A 16,221-nucleotide genomic window follows, 5' to 3' on the forward strand; every position below is an offset into this window, starting at 1 on the left:
TAAAATTGTACTTATATATTTATACTTGCATTTCTCTGAATGTCTGCACATGTTTAAAAAAAAAAAAAAAAAAAACTTAAACCAAGTCTTAAGCCATCTTTTACCATTCCCTAAATCCCAATGTCAAATATTGTATTTGATGTGTAGTCCTTTCTTTGTCCACTAAGTTTCCTCCTGTGACCTTTTGTTGGCAAGTCTGAGCAAACCATGGCATAATGATGCTTGGTGCGTTAGCAACGTTATGACTTTCAAATCCCCGATGTAGACACCCTGTCTCGGTCAAGCCATCGCCATGGTTACCCCAGCAAAACACTCAAGAGTCCAGCTGGAGAGGCAAGGTCGTGTCCCCGCTGACTGATCTGTCTGAAGGGCCTAGATGCTCTCACGGCAAACTCAAGTATGCAATGGAAAAGGTGCACATATTTTACGTTGTTCACACAGTCCTTTGCTGTTTTACAGTTTTCTGTACAACAATACAGATGCAGCGTTGCGGTCACACATTTGATAGTGAAACTATTCCCCTTCAAAACCTCTCAAGTACAGTACAGACAAGAACACGCACAGTCCACGCTTTGTGCAAGCGATGAGATGCATGCATACAGATCAATGCACGCGCGCACAAGTATGGTGATTCAAGTGGGATTGTTGTGTTAAGGCAATGATGACACATTGAAGGTGGCTGAAAGGGATTCTCTGTGTTGCAGTGATGAGGTGGAGCTGACCACACATCACCTTCCTCTTCCTGAGCAGGTTTGTGTGCGTGTCGCCTCGTGGGAACTCGGGGCCATTCATCATGTCTGTCTGTGCGCCGGTGGCCTCTGACACCCGTGTTTACCTTCGACATGTGTGTCGGCTGTCAGCTTGCTGGCTGTGTTATTATGTCAGGGCTTGGCTCCGCCCTACTTCACTACCTCCTCCGTTTGGTCAGTGGGGGGGCCAGATCAACACAGGAGTGATAGAGATAAATGGAAAGAGAGAAGAGATCTTAAGATTGGAAAAAAGGAGACTTAAAGAAAGATATATATATATACACACACACCAGTTAGGTTTTGGGAAACAATACAGTATATTTGAGGGCTTAACAAATTTACTTGGTTACCATCCAGTGTACTGTGGCAGTTGTCTTACTAGAGTGACTCCAACACCAGTTCCAGTACTCCAGTACTTGACATAGAGTACTTTAAAAATAAAGATGATTCTAATTCTGTCAGGCGGTGCATTTGGTACCTGGGCCTTCAATGGGAAGATGCCCAAATTAAACAAACTCTTTATCTCACAAAATTCTATCGCGATTCTGGAAAACCACCAACACTCTACTAAAACCAACAACTGTGCCACATACACAGTCTGGAGTAGTTCAGAATTGATACTTATGTTAACACGTGATGTAAACAAAAAATTAAATGTAAATAAATACATCACACTCAGCAGAGATGCTGTTTTTTATTGAATGTATAAATATGTAAAGATTTGCTCATCGAAGTTGAGTTGAACTGTCCAACTGAAAATCCAGAATGTCTTTGAGGGCCAGCTTGTTGGCCCTGGGAGGAAGAATTTGAAATCTGTTTTGGGTTCCACTTACATCACTAAGCACTACTGATTGGAGAGGCCCTGCGACAGATTGATGTGGTACCACAAAGTTCGAAGCTAAAATATGACTGGACAAGATAACAGTAACATTTACTGTATATACACATACTAGAAGTAGTGCAACCAAGAGAAACACTTTAAAATGAAGATAATAACCTGCTGGGAATAAGTTAATACACTTTCATGAAACATATATATGAATTTATGTTGGAAATGTAGCCCAGTGGTTCTGTTAGTGTTTCGGGCTGCAGAGAAGACCTTGCTTACACTTTAATGATTATTAGTCCCAAGAGTTTTTCATACAAATATTTGGGTGTCCTTTTGGTTTTCTACTGTATTAGGACAAATCAGCGATAGATTACAGAATGTTCCAATTTCCATGACTGGGTCATGGTTGCAGCTGTAGGAACAAACGTCATAAATCAAGGACCCCTTCACATATTTCTGCATAAAATCATAACTATATGATTCCAGAAAATTGTACCTGGCCTCTAACTTTAATTTACAGTCATTACTAGTGATTTCACAATGTTGGAATCAAAATAATGTGTGGTTGAGCAAATGAAAAAACATCTCAATATGATTTGATTACTTGTTTCCTAGAAGAAACTGCTTACAATGTGTCACAAGTGTTTAGTTAATGTTACTTTTGCAAAGTAGCTTTTCCAAACACAAAAATAAAAATACGTCACATCCATTTTGGAGGTTAAAGTACAGAAGATTTTAAACACACATGGCAAACATAGCAAAAGATAGAGGGACAACATCAAAAGTGCTATTTGAAAAGATACTGTATAAGCATCCATCCACCCATCCATCCATTTTCTAAGCCGCTTATCCTCACGAGGGTCACGGGTGTCCTGGAGCCTATCGGGCATCTACATAAGCAAGTACCAACAAATAAGAATCAACTATGCATTCTGGTCTCTCCTGTATATTACCTCATGATTTGTATGATACTGACCTGGTACTTTCAGTATGAAGTGCTTCCCCTTCACTCTGTCTGTCAGTCAGTCTGCTGCTTTATCTTTTGACGGGTGGAAGAAGGCCTGGAATTTATCACACGTACCTAATAATTACTATTCCAGGATATGGTCCTGAGGAAGTTGGGAAGTAGGTGCACTAGGTCTGCTAATTGGTGCTCCTCGCAAATGCGAGTGCGTGCGCACGCACGCGTACGCACGCACACACACACACACACACCACACACACACACACACTCTCTCTTGAGCACAAAAAGCTAATCAGTGTCATTTGGCTGGTGTACAAGTGTCCAGTTGGCTTAATCTGATTGGCTTTTGGGAAACTAACAACCCCACCTTTGTGTGGTTGTATAAATCTCAAGGCTAATTGACTGAAAGCCTCGTGTTAGTGTGTGCACATGAGCGCGCAATTGATTAGGCAGTTGCTGCAGCCATAAAGAGCCAGCTCAGGACACAGCACCCAGAGGTGACTACTGATGGCCTCCTAAACTACAGTCCAGCCCTTGAGGTCACTGATGGAATGAGGAGAAGAAAGTTAGGAGGGAGTTGGGTGTGGTGGGATCTGTCACAGTAGGAGGCACTATACACTGGCATTATTTGATTTGACGGCATGGTGGTGAAGCTGTAGAGTGTTGGCCTCAGAGTTCTGAGAATTGGGGTTCAAATCTCAGCCCCACCTGTGTGGAGTTTGCATGTTCTGCTCGTTCCTCTGTGGGTTTTTCTCCAGGCACTCCCATTTCCTCCCACATCCCAAAAACCTGCATTAATTGAGGATAAGCAGCTCAGAAAATGGATGGATGGATGGATGGATTATTTGACTTTGTTACAGCTGGGTGTGTAACGATATAGAATGTGCTGAGTTGTAAAATAGCAATTTAAAATAGTGGCTGAGAGAAATGCCTTCATGGTTTACCACAATGGGCATGTTAAAATGTTTCTGTGCCCATGCAAAGTGAGCTAGTGAAGCTTACTGGCACATATTCACACACTGTAAACACCTCTTACACTCTGTGGTTTGTATACAGGCACACACTCACGCATGCACGCATGCACACACACACACACACACACACACACACACACACACACACACACACACACTCGTGATGTCCAACTTATTTTAGTTTTCTCCAGTTTGTGTAAATGCAACTTTAACCTAGTGTGTGCGTGTGTGTGTGCGCGTGTGTGTGTGTGTGTGTGTGTGTGTGTGTGTGTGTGTGTGTGTGTGTGTGTGTGTGTGACTTCACTTGGCTGTTTTTCCTTTCCATACATATTTTTTTTCCAAAAAACATAATTGACTTTTTAACAGCTTTGCTTCTACGCATTCTCGCCATCCTGTTGTTCAAATTTGTTTCATTCAATCATCTGTGAAGGTCACGTTCATATTTTTTTCCTTTGCCCTCCATCTCTTTCATACTTTCTTTAGCAGATGGCATCTCTAAAGTTGACCTTCATTCCCAGTGGAGGAGGTACAAACTAGACAGTAGAATATGAATATAAAACATCTAAAGCACACTGCTGAAAGTTATAATATCCAGAAGTAAAAAAAAACAAAAAAACAGGATAAGAGTTCTTATAAATTGGGTGTTGCGCTACAGCGTAAGTTAATTATTTGATATGGAAGGACTAAAGAGGCCATTTTAAAAATGTTGAGACACTATATGTAATTTTCAATTTGTGGTACTGTAATGAGAAACCAGTTGGACATTTGTAAATTTTAGGGTGTGAGACGTCATAAAGATCCTTGAGGTGATTCATTCTTCTCATAATGTCAAGATTTTTTTTTTTTTTTGGGAGGTGTTGACTTTGGTTTTGATAGATAAAAGGAGTTGTTTGGTCTTCACAGAGTTGGACTGAGGGCCATTCATGTTGTTTAAATGGTGACCTGATTGTTAGTGCTCTATTTTTATTTTTTATTATTATTATTTTAGAATTGAACCTGCTCTGTACTGTTACTGTGAAAATACATGCTGTTGTCATGCATACAGCACCTTCCCAGGAAGTTTTAATCAAGAATGGGAGACCGAACCACCACCCACTAGGAATTTACCACAGCAGCCGCTGGCACTTGTGGATTGTGAACGTGTGTCTGATTTGGTTAATTTATGGATGCAGATCCAAACCGTAATTATCATTATGCGCTTCTCGGCAACAGCAGGAAACAGCCCGAGCAAGTTCAGCTGAACGTGTGTATCTTTCTGATGTACAATAAATGTTTATGTGCACACAAAAACAAGTGCCTACAAGCGTTTGTTTTTCTGTGTGTCCTCGGGCATACAAGAACAACCATGTGAAGAGCACAAGCACTCACAGTTTAAAAAAAAAAAAAAAAAAGATAAGCAGACTTTTGCAGTGGGCCAACATTATGACATGCTTAAATTCTCTTTCTTGCTCATCTTTATTCAGTCAATTTATCTCTGGAGAACAAAGAAAAAATAAATATCAAAAAAATATACATTTATCTCAAAAGCAGGCAATAAACAGCATGATTTTCAAGATATCAGTGGTGATCCAAAAGGATCAAAAAAGGAACAAAAAAGCCAGAGTCTATTTGAGGCAAATGGTGTCGTTATACAAAATGGGAACCGCAGTATAATGTGTGTAGTCTAGCATTTGTAAAACTTGCGTCAGTAAGACAGAGGCGGCCTTCATGTGGGCCGAAATAGTGTGAAGAAAAAGGACTGGTCACCACTAACAAAACAAGACAGAAGTTCTGTGTGGAAAAGAATGGGCAGTGTGAGAAGAGATGACAGTTTGGCATTGAAGCTATAGATTAAATACATTAAAAAAAACAGCTAGTGTGCAGCACGTGAGCATTCTTGAACGATTGCATTTGATTTGACATATCTACATATGTGTCTGTCTTAAGATCAAGGAGTTCCTGTGTCCTTATTTTAGCATACAGTCAATAGTCAACATTTTTTGCATATCCATTCTCAAAACATGGGCATCATTATAAAAACAAGGAGTATTGTTCCATTTTTCTGCCCATTTCAAACTGGAGTTGCTTATTTGGTGTTGGGGATGCTGGAAACTGTTTACAAATAATTATGTATATAGAATGTGAATGAAATAATACTAAAATTATGCATTTTCCAGTGAAAAACCTATTGTGTGAAGCAACAGCAATGGAATAAACTGTACCAGGTTTTGCAGGTTGGTGATCACACTTCTTTGGCTCCACTTATATCTTCTAATCTACAGTTTACTGGAAAAGTTCAATAGTTTGGTCATAAGGGTCGTCGTGAACCATCACGATTGTGCAAAATGTGTTTTGGGATGTGTATAACACAAAATTTCCATTTTTATTTCCATTTAAAATCCCAAGTAAACTGTATGATGCAAGTACGCTTTGAAGGTTTTCAAAATTGTTGTTCCTTTGTTCTAAAGCTATGTAGGAATGCATTTTTTTTTTCACGGCGCAGACAAGAGTGTTGTGTGGAGATAGTCACCGAATTTGACAATATGTATTGGATTACATCACAACACTCCTTGGCACTCAGTGCCCCATTCTGTACACAGGTCTCTGAGTTCGGGATTCACAAAAATCAAAAGTGTGTGTATATGGCCTTGGGTTACACTTGATTGAATTAGAAGAAATGGTGCACACATGTGCATACATACAGAAACACACGAGCACACTCACAGTGGCACTCACAAACATACTACCTCACAAGCACACTGATTTCTATTAGGTTAACAAAAAAAAAGAAGCAAGTTGAGTGTCTTCTTCCATTGCGAGGGCTTTTATGTGATAAGATCGGGTCGGAGTGCTCTCCTATGCTGGATTCCTGAGCACATCAAACACTAGTAAACCACATCACAGGGCCAGGAAGAGCGTAGCTCCATTAGCTTCCCCATAAAGAACACGTGTGTGAGCGTGCACTCGAGAGTGTCTGTGTGTAATTGGAGAGCTACAAAAGGTTTACACACATAGGACAAACATACAGAGGTATGCAGACCGCTGACATATTTACAAATTAGTGTTCCCATATGTGAGCGGGTGACAAGGCCATTGTCCTCATTTGACGCATTACCCTTAAAAACATAGACACAAATGTACCGTTAGTATCTGTGTAATCTGAGCCCATTCGAAAGTACATTTCATTCATTGCACTGATTTCCGTTGGACATAATAGTCTGCTTCAAAAAGTAGTATGATGTGCTAAATTAGTGACATGGGAAACGAGAATTTAGGAATCAGTTTGTCGACCAGGTGGCTATTATTATTATTATTATTATTATTATAAGTGTTACAGACTAAAGCACAAATTCCTCAAGTAGAAGACGGCCTTAAAGTCTCAGTCACGTCCTGCACCTCTTGCAGAGCATACGGAAATATCACTCTCATAAGGTGTTGGGCGACATTCTTAATACTGCAAGAAGTCGGAGGAGCGAGGAGGAGATAAATGGGCAGTGGGAAGAGAGGTTGACCCAGATGGGGTTGATGGCTTTTCTTTTTCACATTAACTTGAAACAGATCTCCATCACATATACTGGCCAAGCAACATGTACGAAGATAGCGTCACTCTGCACTTGGCCTTGGGGGGGAGGTCTGATTGGAACTGGATATCCTCATCATTGTTCTGCTGTCTCTGCCATGAAAGGATGTCATTATCATCCATGGAGGCGCAAGACACAAGAAAAAACACCATGTGCTGCTTTTAAGCTGCATCAAGCAACTAAACAAGTCCAGAAAAATAAGTGGGCAAGTAGGCTTCTAAAGAAAATGTGGCTCCAGATGGAAATTTGCTCCCGTGCCTTAGTGGAATGAAAATGCAGGGTCCACCAAGCTCTCCGCTAACCCATCGCTGATAATGTATTTATTCGAGGGCTTAGCCTGCCTGCTATCGGTTCACCTTTTTGGCGTGCAAGTGGATCTCCCCTTTAATGCCCACAAATAAATCAGCATTGAAGCCACACTGGATGACGGCAGCAATCGAACATGTAAATGGCGTTAAAGCCCATAAAAGTGTGTGGAAGAGACAGAAGAAACCTACATGATGGCAAAGAGGGAAACCAAAAGTATGCAGGGAGCGCTCATGGTCCCTGGCAGGCCCTAATTGCTTGTTGCTCCTGTTGTGTATTCGGCTTTGTTTGAGCATGTCCAACGTAACCAGTCACAAGGGAGCCTCTGCCAGAGCAAACGCACACAGGCACAGAGTTGAACCATACTCAAGTCTTTTATGGTGCCGGCGACTCCGGCAATATGACACCTTGGGCAAATAGTAAGCAATAAAGTAATTGCAGCACATTGTTCAGGTCTGCCTCCTGGCATGCCTTGTTTTTTAGGCTAGAGTGCCTCATTTTTCTCACATCATTGTCCGGACATGCCACTTTAGCAGATTAGTACAATTGTAAACACACATACAGATGCATGCAAATGAACAATTAACTAAGAAATCCATACACACAAACATAAATTATTGTAACCTCCAACTGCACTGCAAGAACTCAAAATCTTACCATTCATTCATTCCTCTTCCATTCCGCTCATCCTCACGTGGGTCGCAGGCATGCTGTAGCCTATTAGCGATATTTTTGGGATAGAAGTGGGAAACAACCTGAAGTGGTTGCCAGAAGTTCACAGGGCACATATAAACAACCATTTGCACACACAATCACACTTTGTGATGCGGGAGTAAACAGGAGTGCTCGTAGAAAACATGCAGACTCCACACAGGTGGGGCTGGCATTTGAATCCCGGTTTTCAGAACTGTTAATGAGATGTGCTAACCAGTCATCCACTGTGCAACTGCCATCTTACCGCCTTATCTTCGATCCATCCATCCATCCATCCATCCATCCATCCATCCATCCATCCATCCATCCATTTTCTGAGCCGCTTATCCTCACGATTGTTGAGGGATTGTTGTAGCCTATCCCTGCTGTCATTGTGGAGGAGACAGGGTACACCCTGAACTGGTTGCCAGCCAATCGCAGGGCACATGGAGACAGACAACAGTCACACTCATAATTGCACTTATGGGCAATTTAGAGTCTCCAATTAACACAAGCTTTTGGGATGTCGGAGGAAACCGGAGTGCCTGGAGAACACCCACGCTGGCATGGGGAGAACATGCAAACTCCACACAGGCAGGGCGGGATTTGAACCCCAGTCCTCAGAACTGTGAAGCCAACGCTCTACAGCTGCTCCGCCGTGCCGCCACACCTTATCTTATTTATGGTTAAAAGTCTCCAAGATAATCTAATTACACTTAAAATAAGACTCAGCATGTAAAAAAGTAACTTGTTTTAAGACAATTTTCTACTTGTTTCATTTTCACTTGAAACAAGTACAAAAAGATTTTCAGTGGAGGCATATATGTAGCCATATATAGTAGAGTAGTTAATATGGTTAATTGAATAATCTTTTGATGAGTGCTCACTGGAAAAAGGTGAATGTCACTTAACTGTGCGTGAAAATAGGCAAGAAACAAAAGTAAGTGTAATAGCTTTTTCATCCCATTCACGTCTGCTTTTTTATCCCCTTCTGAAGGCGAAGGTCCAACAGTGGCATAATATCACTACCACCATCAAACTGGCAGCTCCTAAATACATATGCAGTATCCATTCCAGCATGGTTCTTCATGTCACCATAGCCAGCAAAATGTGCCTGAGTGGAAGCCAATTGTTAAAATAACTATGATGTAACCCAGCCAAGGAGCTTGTTTGGCTGTGCGTGTGCAGTGCTATCTATTTGGAAATCAGCGGTTCTGTCAGTAGCATGTGACTGCAAACTACCGGTCTCTTTATTAGAAACCAGACATGAACAGGTGTCTGGGACGGCTGTCTGAGTACTTGACAGTTGAGTCAGTCTGCATGTATGTCATCCGCAGATGGGTTTATATTTACAGTGTGCCCATTTGTGGACATTGGAACATCATCAAGCAGAGGTTTGGAATGTCAAAGAGCACATGCACTTGTAACTCCAAGTGATTAGAAGCAAATAGTTTTGCCGTTCTGTGCTTGTATGCATGTGTATACATAGCTTCAGCGCTTATATGTATTCCCTTGTAAAATGTAAAAACGCACGCACCATCTTCCAGTAACTAAAGCTTTGAGTCTTCCTCACATTAATCATATTTATTATACCTACTGTATACTTATAACTACAACTGTGCCCGTTGGGAAGGTACACCATATAAGCAAATGGCAATGACAAAACCGAGTGCACCAGAGGCAAGATCTGTCTGCACTACCGACATAGAAATTACGCAGATTATAGAGCAGTCTGGCTGGTTCTGATGTTTTTGTCCATATGTGAGTGAGGATGTTTTTTTTTTAGTGTTTGTCCACGTTCTATATGTGTTAATGTTGATAACCAAGGACCCTTAATGTGTGTCTTTTTCCAAATGTTTCCCTATTCGTAATGACATCATAATTAAAATTGACTTCCCAAGTGCTAATCACTTTACTCTTTGATCCTATGACCCTCCCTGATCTGTTTAAATGCACAACAAACCTGTCCGGACCTGGTTAGCACTCCTCTAATCGTCACCCTGATCTCATCCTCAGTGTATCTGCGCACATGCGTGCGTGTGTGTATACCCCCCCCCTCCCCCCGCTTCCTCCTATTCACATCTGTATCTTTATTGCATCATTTTTATATTTTTTGCCCTAAATGTTCACACTGTAAAACTGACTTAATGAAGTCAAACTTAGTTTGTGGTTTTAGTGTGTTTGCGTCTCAGTCCATAAAGATGATGCACTGTTTTTGCTGCCTGGTGTCAAAGCCAAGCTGTTAAAGATGTTTTTGCCTGACTAACATTTAACACACCTTCATAAATGCACAGAAAAACAGCAAAGAACAATGTGCAGATGTGCATTTAGTGGATGTGATAATTGTGTATGGAATTTACAAGAGCATACATACTGTATGTAGATGCACTTACCCAAGTAATGGTATTGTGCTTTCTTAGTTTGAGGCCTTTGTCAAAACACTTTTACAGTCCATTAAATTGCAGTTTAGTAAGAATTGTTATGTTCACGGTAATTATTCTTTTCAAAGAAACATTTTGTATGCGGCTGAACGTATTTGTTTTATTTATTACTTGGAATTTTTTATGTTGGGTTACTGTAGAATATCTGAGATACCTTTTCATTAAAATGCACCCCACTTCGACACAACCCAAGAGGTCACCAACATGGCAGCCCCCAAGGATCACATGTGTGCTGTGAAGATAGTTCACCACTATTGGCATATAGTGACTTCCTGAGAATCTCGTTGAAGGGATCATTTACTGCAAAGCTTTGCAGTAATCAGTGCTCAAGAACCAGCTCACTATTTCAAAAAGGTTGGTGACCACAACTAATAGATGTCAAGGAGATAAAAATCATTCTTCATTTGGGTGTGTTTTTATTTTTCAATGCATGTTACATTCCAATTCCTTTCAAGTAGAAGACAGAAAAAAGCAAAACACACCTGTGGAACAAATCCACTTGTCGATGGCAATATCAGATTCACTGATGTCTTATGAAAATGTTAATGGTTGAATCTCTAACATTTGGTTAATGTCTAAATTTTACAGGTTTTGGGAGGTTTTAATATAGGAGGTCAAAGGACTTTCGTTCTAGTTTATTTGTTCGGAGCAACTATTATTGGAAGAAGGCAGAGTGTGGGTTGAATGTTAGTGTGAACTTGGGTATCCTTTACTCTCTGACGGGAACCCGACAGTCCCGCCTGCAAGGAAAACAGACATATTGGGGCTAGTCCAGACCAAAGGACAGTTCACACATGTTGTCTCAGGCATCTATGCACACTAAGCTTGCATTGGGCCAAGTCCTAACTAGCCTGTGTTCCGGTGACCACATTCGTTGGTTACATAATTTTCTGGAATGTGTTCTTTCATAGTGTGGGACATAGATACTGATCTGTCCCTTTACCTCAAACCACTTTTTAAACTAAACAAGCATCACATCGTCAGGACAGCATCAAGGGAATTGGTGAACTTGTGGCTATAACTTTGTATGCATGTTGTTCTGTGTGTCACTATGGCTCCTTGAAATAAGTGTGGTGGCCTCCCATTCCACCGCATGTCGGCTGTGGTTCTACTGTGGTCCACTGCCAGGTCCTACACTTGGAACTGAGAAAACACGCCGAGGATCTGGTACGCGAGACTGGTCTTTCATCATGTACATGCAAACACGTGCAGTTTTAGTGTAAGTCTGTGTGCTTCTGTAATGGCACTTCACCAGGTTATACTCTTTGCACAGGATATTTTAGGGCTTTCTGGCTCATTGTCAAGAGTTTTCAATATATTTCCGAGCGGCAGTTAAATGACCAATGTGAGCGTTAGTTTTTTCAGAGGACAGGAAAAGCTAGAGGAATGAGGAGAGAGAGGAAAGCAAGTAGGGTAATTGAAGGGTTCAGTGTAATACTTAGACCAAGCATTGCTGTTTCAACGTGTTTGAATAACCTGCTTGAACTTAATATTTTGCCCCACTCTGCAATGAGCAGAGGTCACTATGAATCTGAATAAAGAATAATATCGTCAAAGCGAAAGCCTGAAGCGGAGATGTGGCCATTCTGTGATTTCAATCACAATGATTTCCTTTCAATCTCAAAGAAAAAGAAGAGTTGATTGGGTGATGAAAGAGAGTGAGATAAAGTCTTTGTTTCTTCACAGTGGCCATCATATTCAAGAGTGTATTTCAAGGTATTAGATTAAAAATGATATAAAGGTAGAGACATCCATCTGGGATTTGTACAGGACTTTCCTCTTCTGACATGTCTGAGCTTAACGTTTTACTGTCGCTGCAGGCGAGCAGACAGTATTCACCACATCACATACCAAAGCATTAATTGACTTACACAAAATGCTGTTGTTACAGGACTACGATAAGTTACAACAGTTAAATAATGGCATGAAGCCAATCTCCTAGGAGGTTTTGCTCTACTGTCACATGTACAATACATTCATAGCATTACAGTAGAAGAAGAAAAAAAAAACATTTGGATCCAAATGTGGCTCAAGATGCATTCATTGAAGAGGTATTTTTATGTTTGTTAATGTGAATATTTTTACATATCTATGAATTTGTGCATGTAAAATGCATGATTGGCATATATCAGTCTTATGCGTGAAGGCTAAGGGTGGATATGAATTTCTATAAAGTGGGGCTAATCATCCATCCATCCATCCATCCATTTTCTTCTGCTTATATGAGGTCGTGTCACAGGGGCAGCAGCATAAGGCGGGAAGGCTAGACTCCCCTCTCCCAAGGCACTTCTTTCAGTTTTTCCCGAGCTCTTAAGATTGTTGTCATGTCTCTCTCAGGCCAATTATACCTTATTCATGCACTCACTGTAGTCTTCTCTCTACTCCGCATACATTGTTGACCAATACTGGCCGCTCATGCTCGAGAAGTATCTGCACCGTTTGCACAATTGAGCCTGTTCCAGATTATTGCACTACTAGTCACTTTAAACTGCTTGCATTTCTTAAAGTCTGTGTGCCATTTGCGTAATGGTCACTGTACCAGATTATTGTTCTATTAGCCCTTTCAAACTGCTCTAAATTGCTAGGTGACTGCATCATTTACACAATGGACCTTTGCGACCTGTCAATCACTCATACAATAATAGCCAATCAGAATGCGGCATTGTCTTAACCCCTGGCTTGACACGCCCTTCTCGACGTATTGTCCCACAAGCAATGGTGGTTGTCAGTAGCGTGCGCTTGGAAAAGTTAATGTTCCAAAGAAAATGGTCCTCAGATGGGCGAGGGGAACGTGCAATTCTGATAAAAGATACCCTGCTTGGTTACAAGGGGCCCGGTTGATTCATTATCCAAAGCCTAAAACACAGTTGAGGAAGTGTCCACGATGGACTAAGGCTTGTGGTAGACCCCATGTACAACTAAATGTGGACAATATCAACAAACACAAGGCTGTATGTTCGAAGGTAAGTGAGGGAGAAGTATCTTCTCTGAGTTTGATTTCATTATTATCAGTGCTTTATACACTGCAGGAGAACAATTTTCACTTTGTTAGTGTGTCACTGACCTGCTGAATGAAGTGTGTAATGTTTTATGCAATAGAAATGTCTATTTGCCTATTTGTATCGCATTAGACTTTTAAGACAAATGAATACACCCACTCACTTATAAAGACTACAATGATATTCCTTGTGATCTTTCCAAGTAAAAAGTACTCACCCAAAGTTACATGCGCAGTATGATTCCACAATTTTATCCTGTTGGATTTCAATATGAAGTTTGTGAGGCATCAAACTTTTTTGCATCGACCGCCACCGTTTCACTATAACTCTGACATTGCGTCCTGCTCCGTCCAAAATCTTAATTCCCTGTACATATCCTTGCGTGGAATAGTTGAGACCTCTCTGTAGAACTCTCTTGGACAAGTCTGACACATTTGGCAAAAAACATACCCCAGTATTATCTGCAATATGCGATAGAGAATCCAGTTCAATCCTGTTATGTTCAGTCGCCATTTTGGAAGATTGTGGGGCATGGCAACTGTAGCTAATGGGGGCGTAGCTGAAGATCGCCAGTCGGAAAGGTCCATTGTCGTCATTACCACATTACCAGGAACTTTTAATTGCTCAGTGACTCGCCGTACCGTGTCTGAGTTTTTATTCCTCAAAAGTAAATGGACCACCAGAAAGATACCCCGAGGATGACCCAGGACACGCTGGAGAGACCATGTCTCTCGGCTGGCTTGAGAATGCCAACGGGATCCTTCCGGAAGAAGTGGCTGGGGAAAGGGAAGTCTCGGTATCCCTGCTGAACCTACTTCCCCCCGCGACACGACCCGGAAAAGCGTTAGATAATGGATGGGTGGAAAAGTAAATTCTGTTAAATGGCTCTCTGTTGTTGGACTCAAGCACTTCCAACTACTCGCGACAATTTCCTTGGGTGATTTTGTCATAGGGTTAGCAAATAAAGATGATTCTAATGATTCTGACAATTTAGCTCCGAGGATCATTGGGACACAGAACTCCCTCCCCCCGTGATATTGTGACGGTTCCAGGAGTGATAAAAATCAAATTCTGATTATTTTGCCCTGGTTTCAGACTGCGTTCCACTTAGTTTCCTTCATTATGCTTCTTCAATGTCATCTGATCTCTTCAAATGGCATTCTTCTTTGCCTCATTTTTCTTTTTTTAATATAAATGAATGAGGGGAAGAAGTCTTGGCAGCATGTTGCTCATTTTTGACTCACCTCGCTCACCTTTCTCAGTGGTGACAGGGCACTTTAAGGAACCCAGATGCTTAAAGTATGTGTGCGCGTGTGCATGTTTAGAGGCTCCCACTACATAAGTGGTACTTGGGGAAAGAAAACCATAGAAACAATGAAGGGTGAAAACAAATCTCCCCTTTAAGAAATGACAAACTGCTGTTTTTTGAAGTTTTTGGGGTCAGACCTCATCTGTTGGTTTGTGTTGGGGGCCTGTGCCAGGTTCTGCCAGACAATTTGACAAACCTAATATAGCGTATGTAATGCTTGAGTTTATGTAAAAGGCAGATACGATTGTAGTACGTTTTGGGGGTGAAAAAATCTTCTAATTGCATCACAACTTACTTCCCTGGTCTCCAAACTCTTTCTATTTATTTATATGGGTTTACAGCAAGGATCCACCCGAGCCTTTCCTAATCCTACAAGGGTGATACAATGAACCTGGAAGTAAGAGCTGCTGCATAATAAAAGCTCCAGCTTTGGGTACTCGTATGCTTATTTGCTTTTCAAGATCACTATCTCAATCTTGACATTTTCGCATCAGATGTGGAGTATGATTCAGGATGTGTTCGACATGAAGACCGCAGACAACCTGGCTGTGTCCTCAGTATAAAAATAAACCTGCCAACAGTTTAATAATTATTATTGTCTTGTCAATGCCTTACACGTAAGGTTGGAGGTGAATGGTGGGAAGAAATGTAGTACTAGCCACTTCCCCACCCCCATCCTACTCTTTAGTTAATTTTTTTAACCACGTTTCTCCAACCACATTTGGAGGTACAGTCACACATATCATCCATTTGTATTTAGCTCAAGTTAAGATTGAAACCTAAATGAATCCCTGTAAAATCTAATTGTAGTGCACAATTTGGAAACTTGGTGCATCAGCGTATACATTAATAGTATATATGTTTGCCTTTCATTTAGAATTCACTAAAGCAAAACATTGCATGCTCTGTGTCAATCTTTCCATCTGGTCTTCTGCCATCTATACCTATATTTTTATTCTCCAAGCCACATTTTTTTTCTCAAACCTGTGATTTGTATTGATCGTTTAATTTTACATTCGTATATTTTCCTCCCTCCAATAGAGCCAATAAAGCATCTTTAGAGGTTGTTGTGTATGATGAATATAGTCACTATCCGAACCTGATAGTTTAGTATGGGACAAATGTTAGCGAGCTCTGTGTGTGTTGTTAATCTGCATTCGTACACACAAGGCCACCTGGTCCTACTTTGTTTGTGGCTCTCTATCTGACTTCCCGCCTGGAATGCACTGGTGGCCCGTCTGGTCCTGCTCATCTCTGGGAGCAGTCAGCCACGTCTCCTCGTCTCTGCTCCCACTCTAAACATTTAGCTACTTTTGGCAGATTTGTTGATTTTTGTCCCCTCGTGTTTTTCCTCTTGTTGCTGTAAAACTGATGCATACCCTTTCAATTAGACCAGT

At 41.1% G+C, this 16,221-nt stretch overlaps 1 protein-coding gene across 12 annotated transcripts in view; it reads left to right on the forward strand.

The window, feature by feature from the left end:
* Window positions 1-16,221, forward strand: part of LOC133496551 (ERC protein 2-like) — a 145,738-nt gene that overhangs the window by 71,561 nt on the left and 57,956 nt on the right. The window contains exons 13-15 of one of the 12 annotated variants that reach the window (XM_061812329.1): window positions 266-338; window positions 460-622; window positions 705-1,294. The exons of 9 other annotated variants lie outside the window; for them this stretch is intronic. In XM_061812329.1, the coding sequence (XP_061668313.1) occupies window positions 266-338; window positions 460-622; window positions 705-721 (253 nt within the window). In that variant the 3' untranslated portion in view covers window positions 722-1,294. Of the gene's footprint in view, window positions 1-265; window positions 414-459; window positions 1,295-16,221 lie in introns of those variants that run through there. 2 more of the 12 variants (XM_061812323.1, XM_061812345.1) reach the window with 2 other exon arrangements.

This window comes from Syngnathoides biaculeatus, chromosome 2 (assembly GCF_019802595.1).
Source record: "Syngnathoides biaculeatus isolate LvHL_M chromosome 2, ASM1980259v1, whole genome shotgun sequence".
Taxonomy (NCBI): domain Eukaryota; kingdom Metazoa; phylum Chordata; class Actinopteri; order Syngnathiformes; family Syngnathidae; genus Syngnathoides; species Syngnathoides biaculeatus.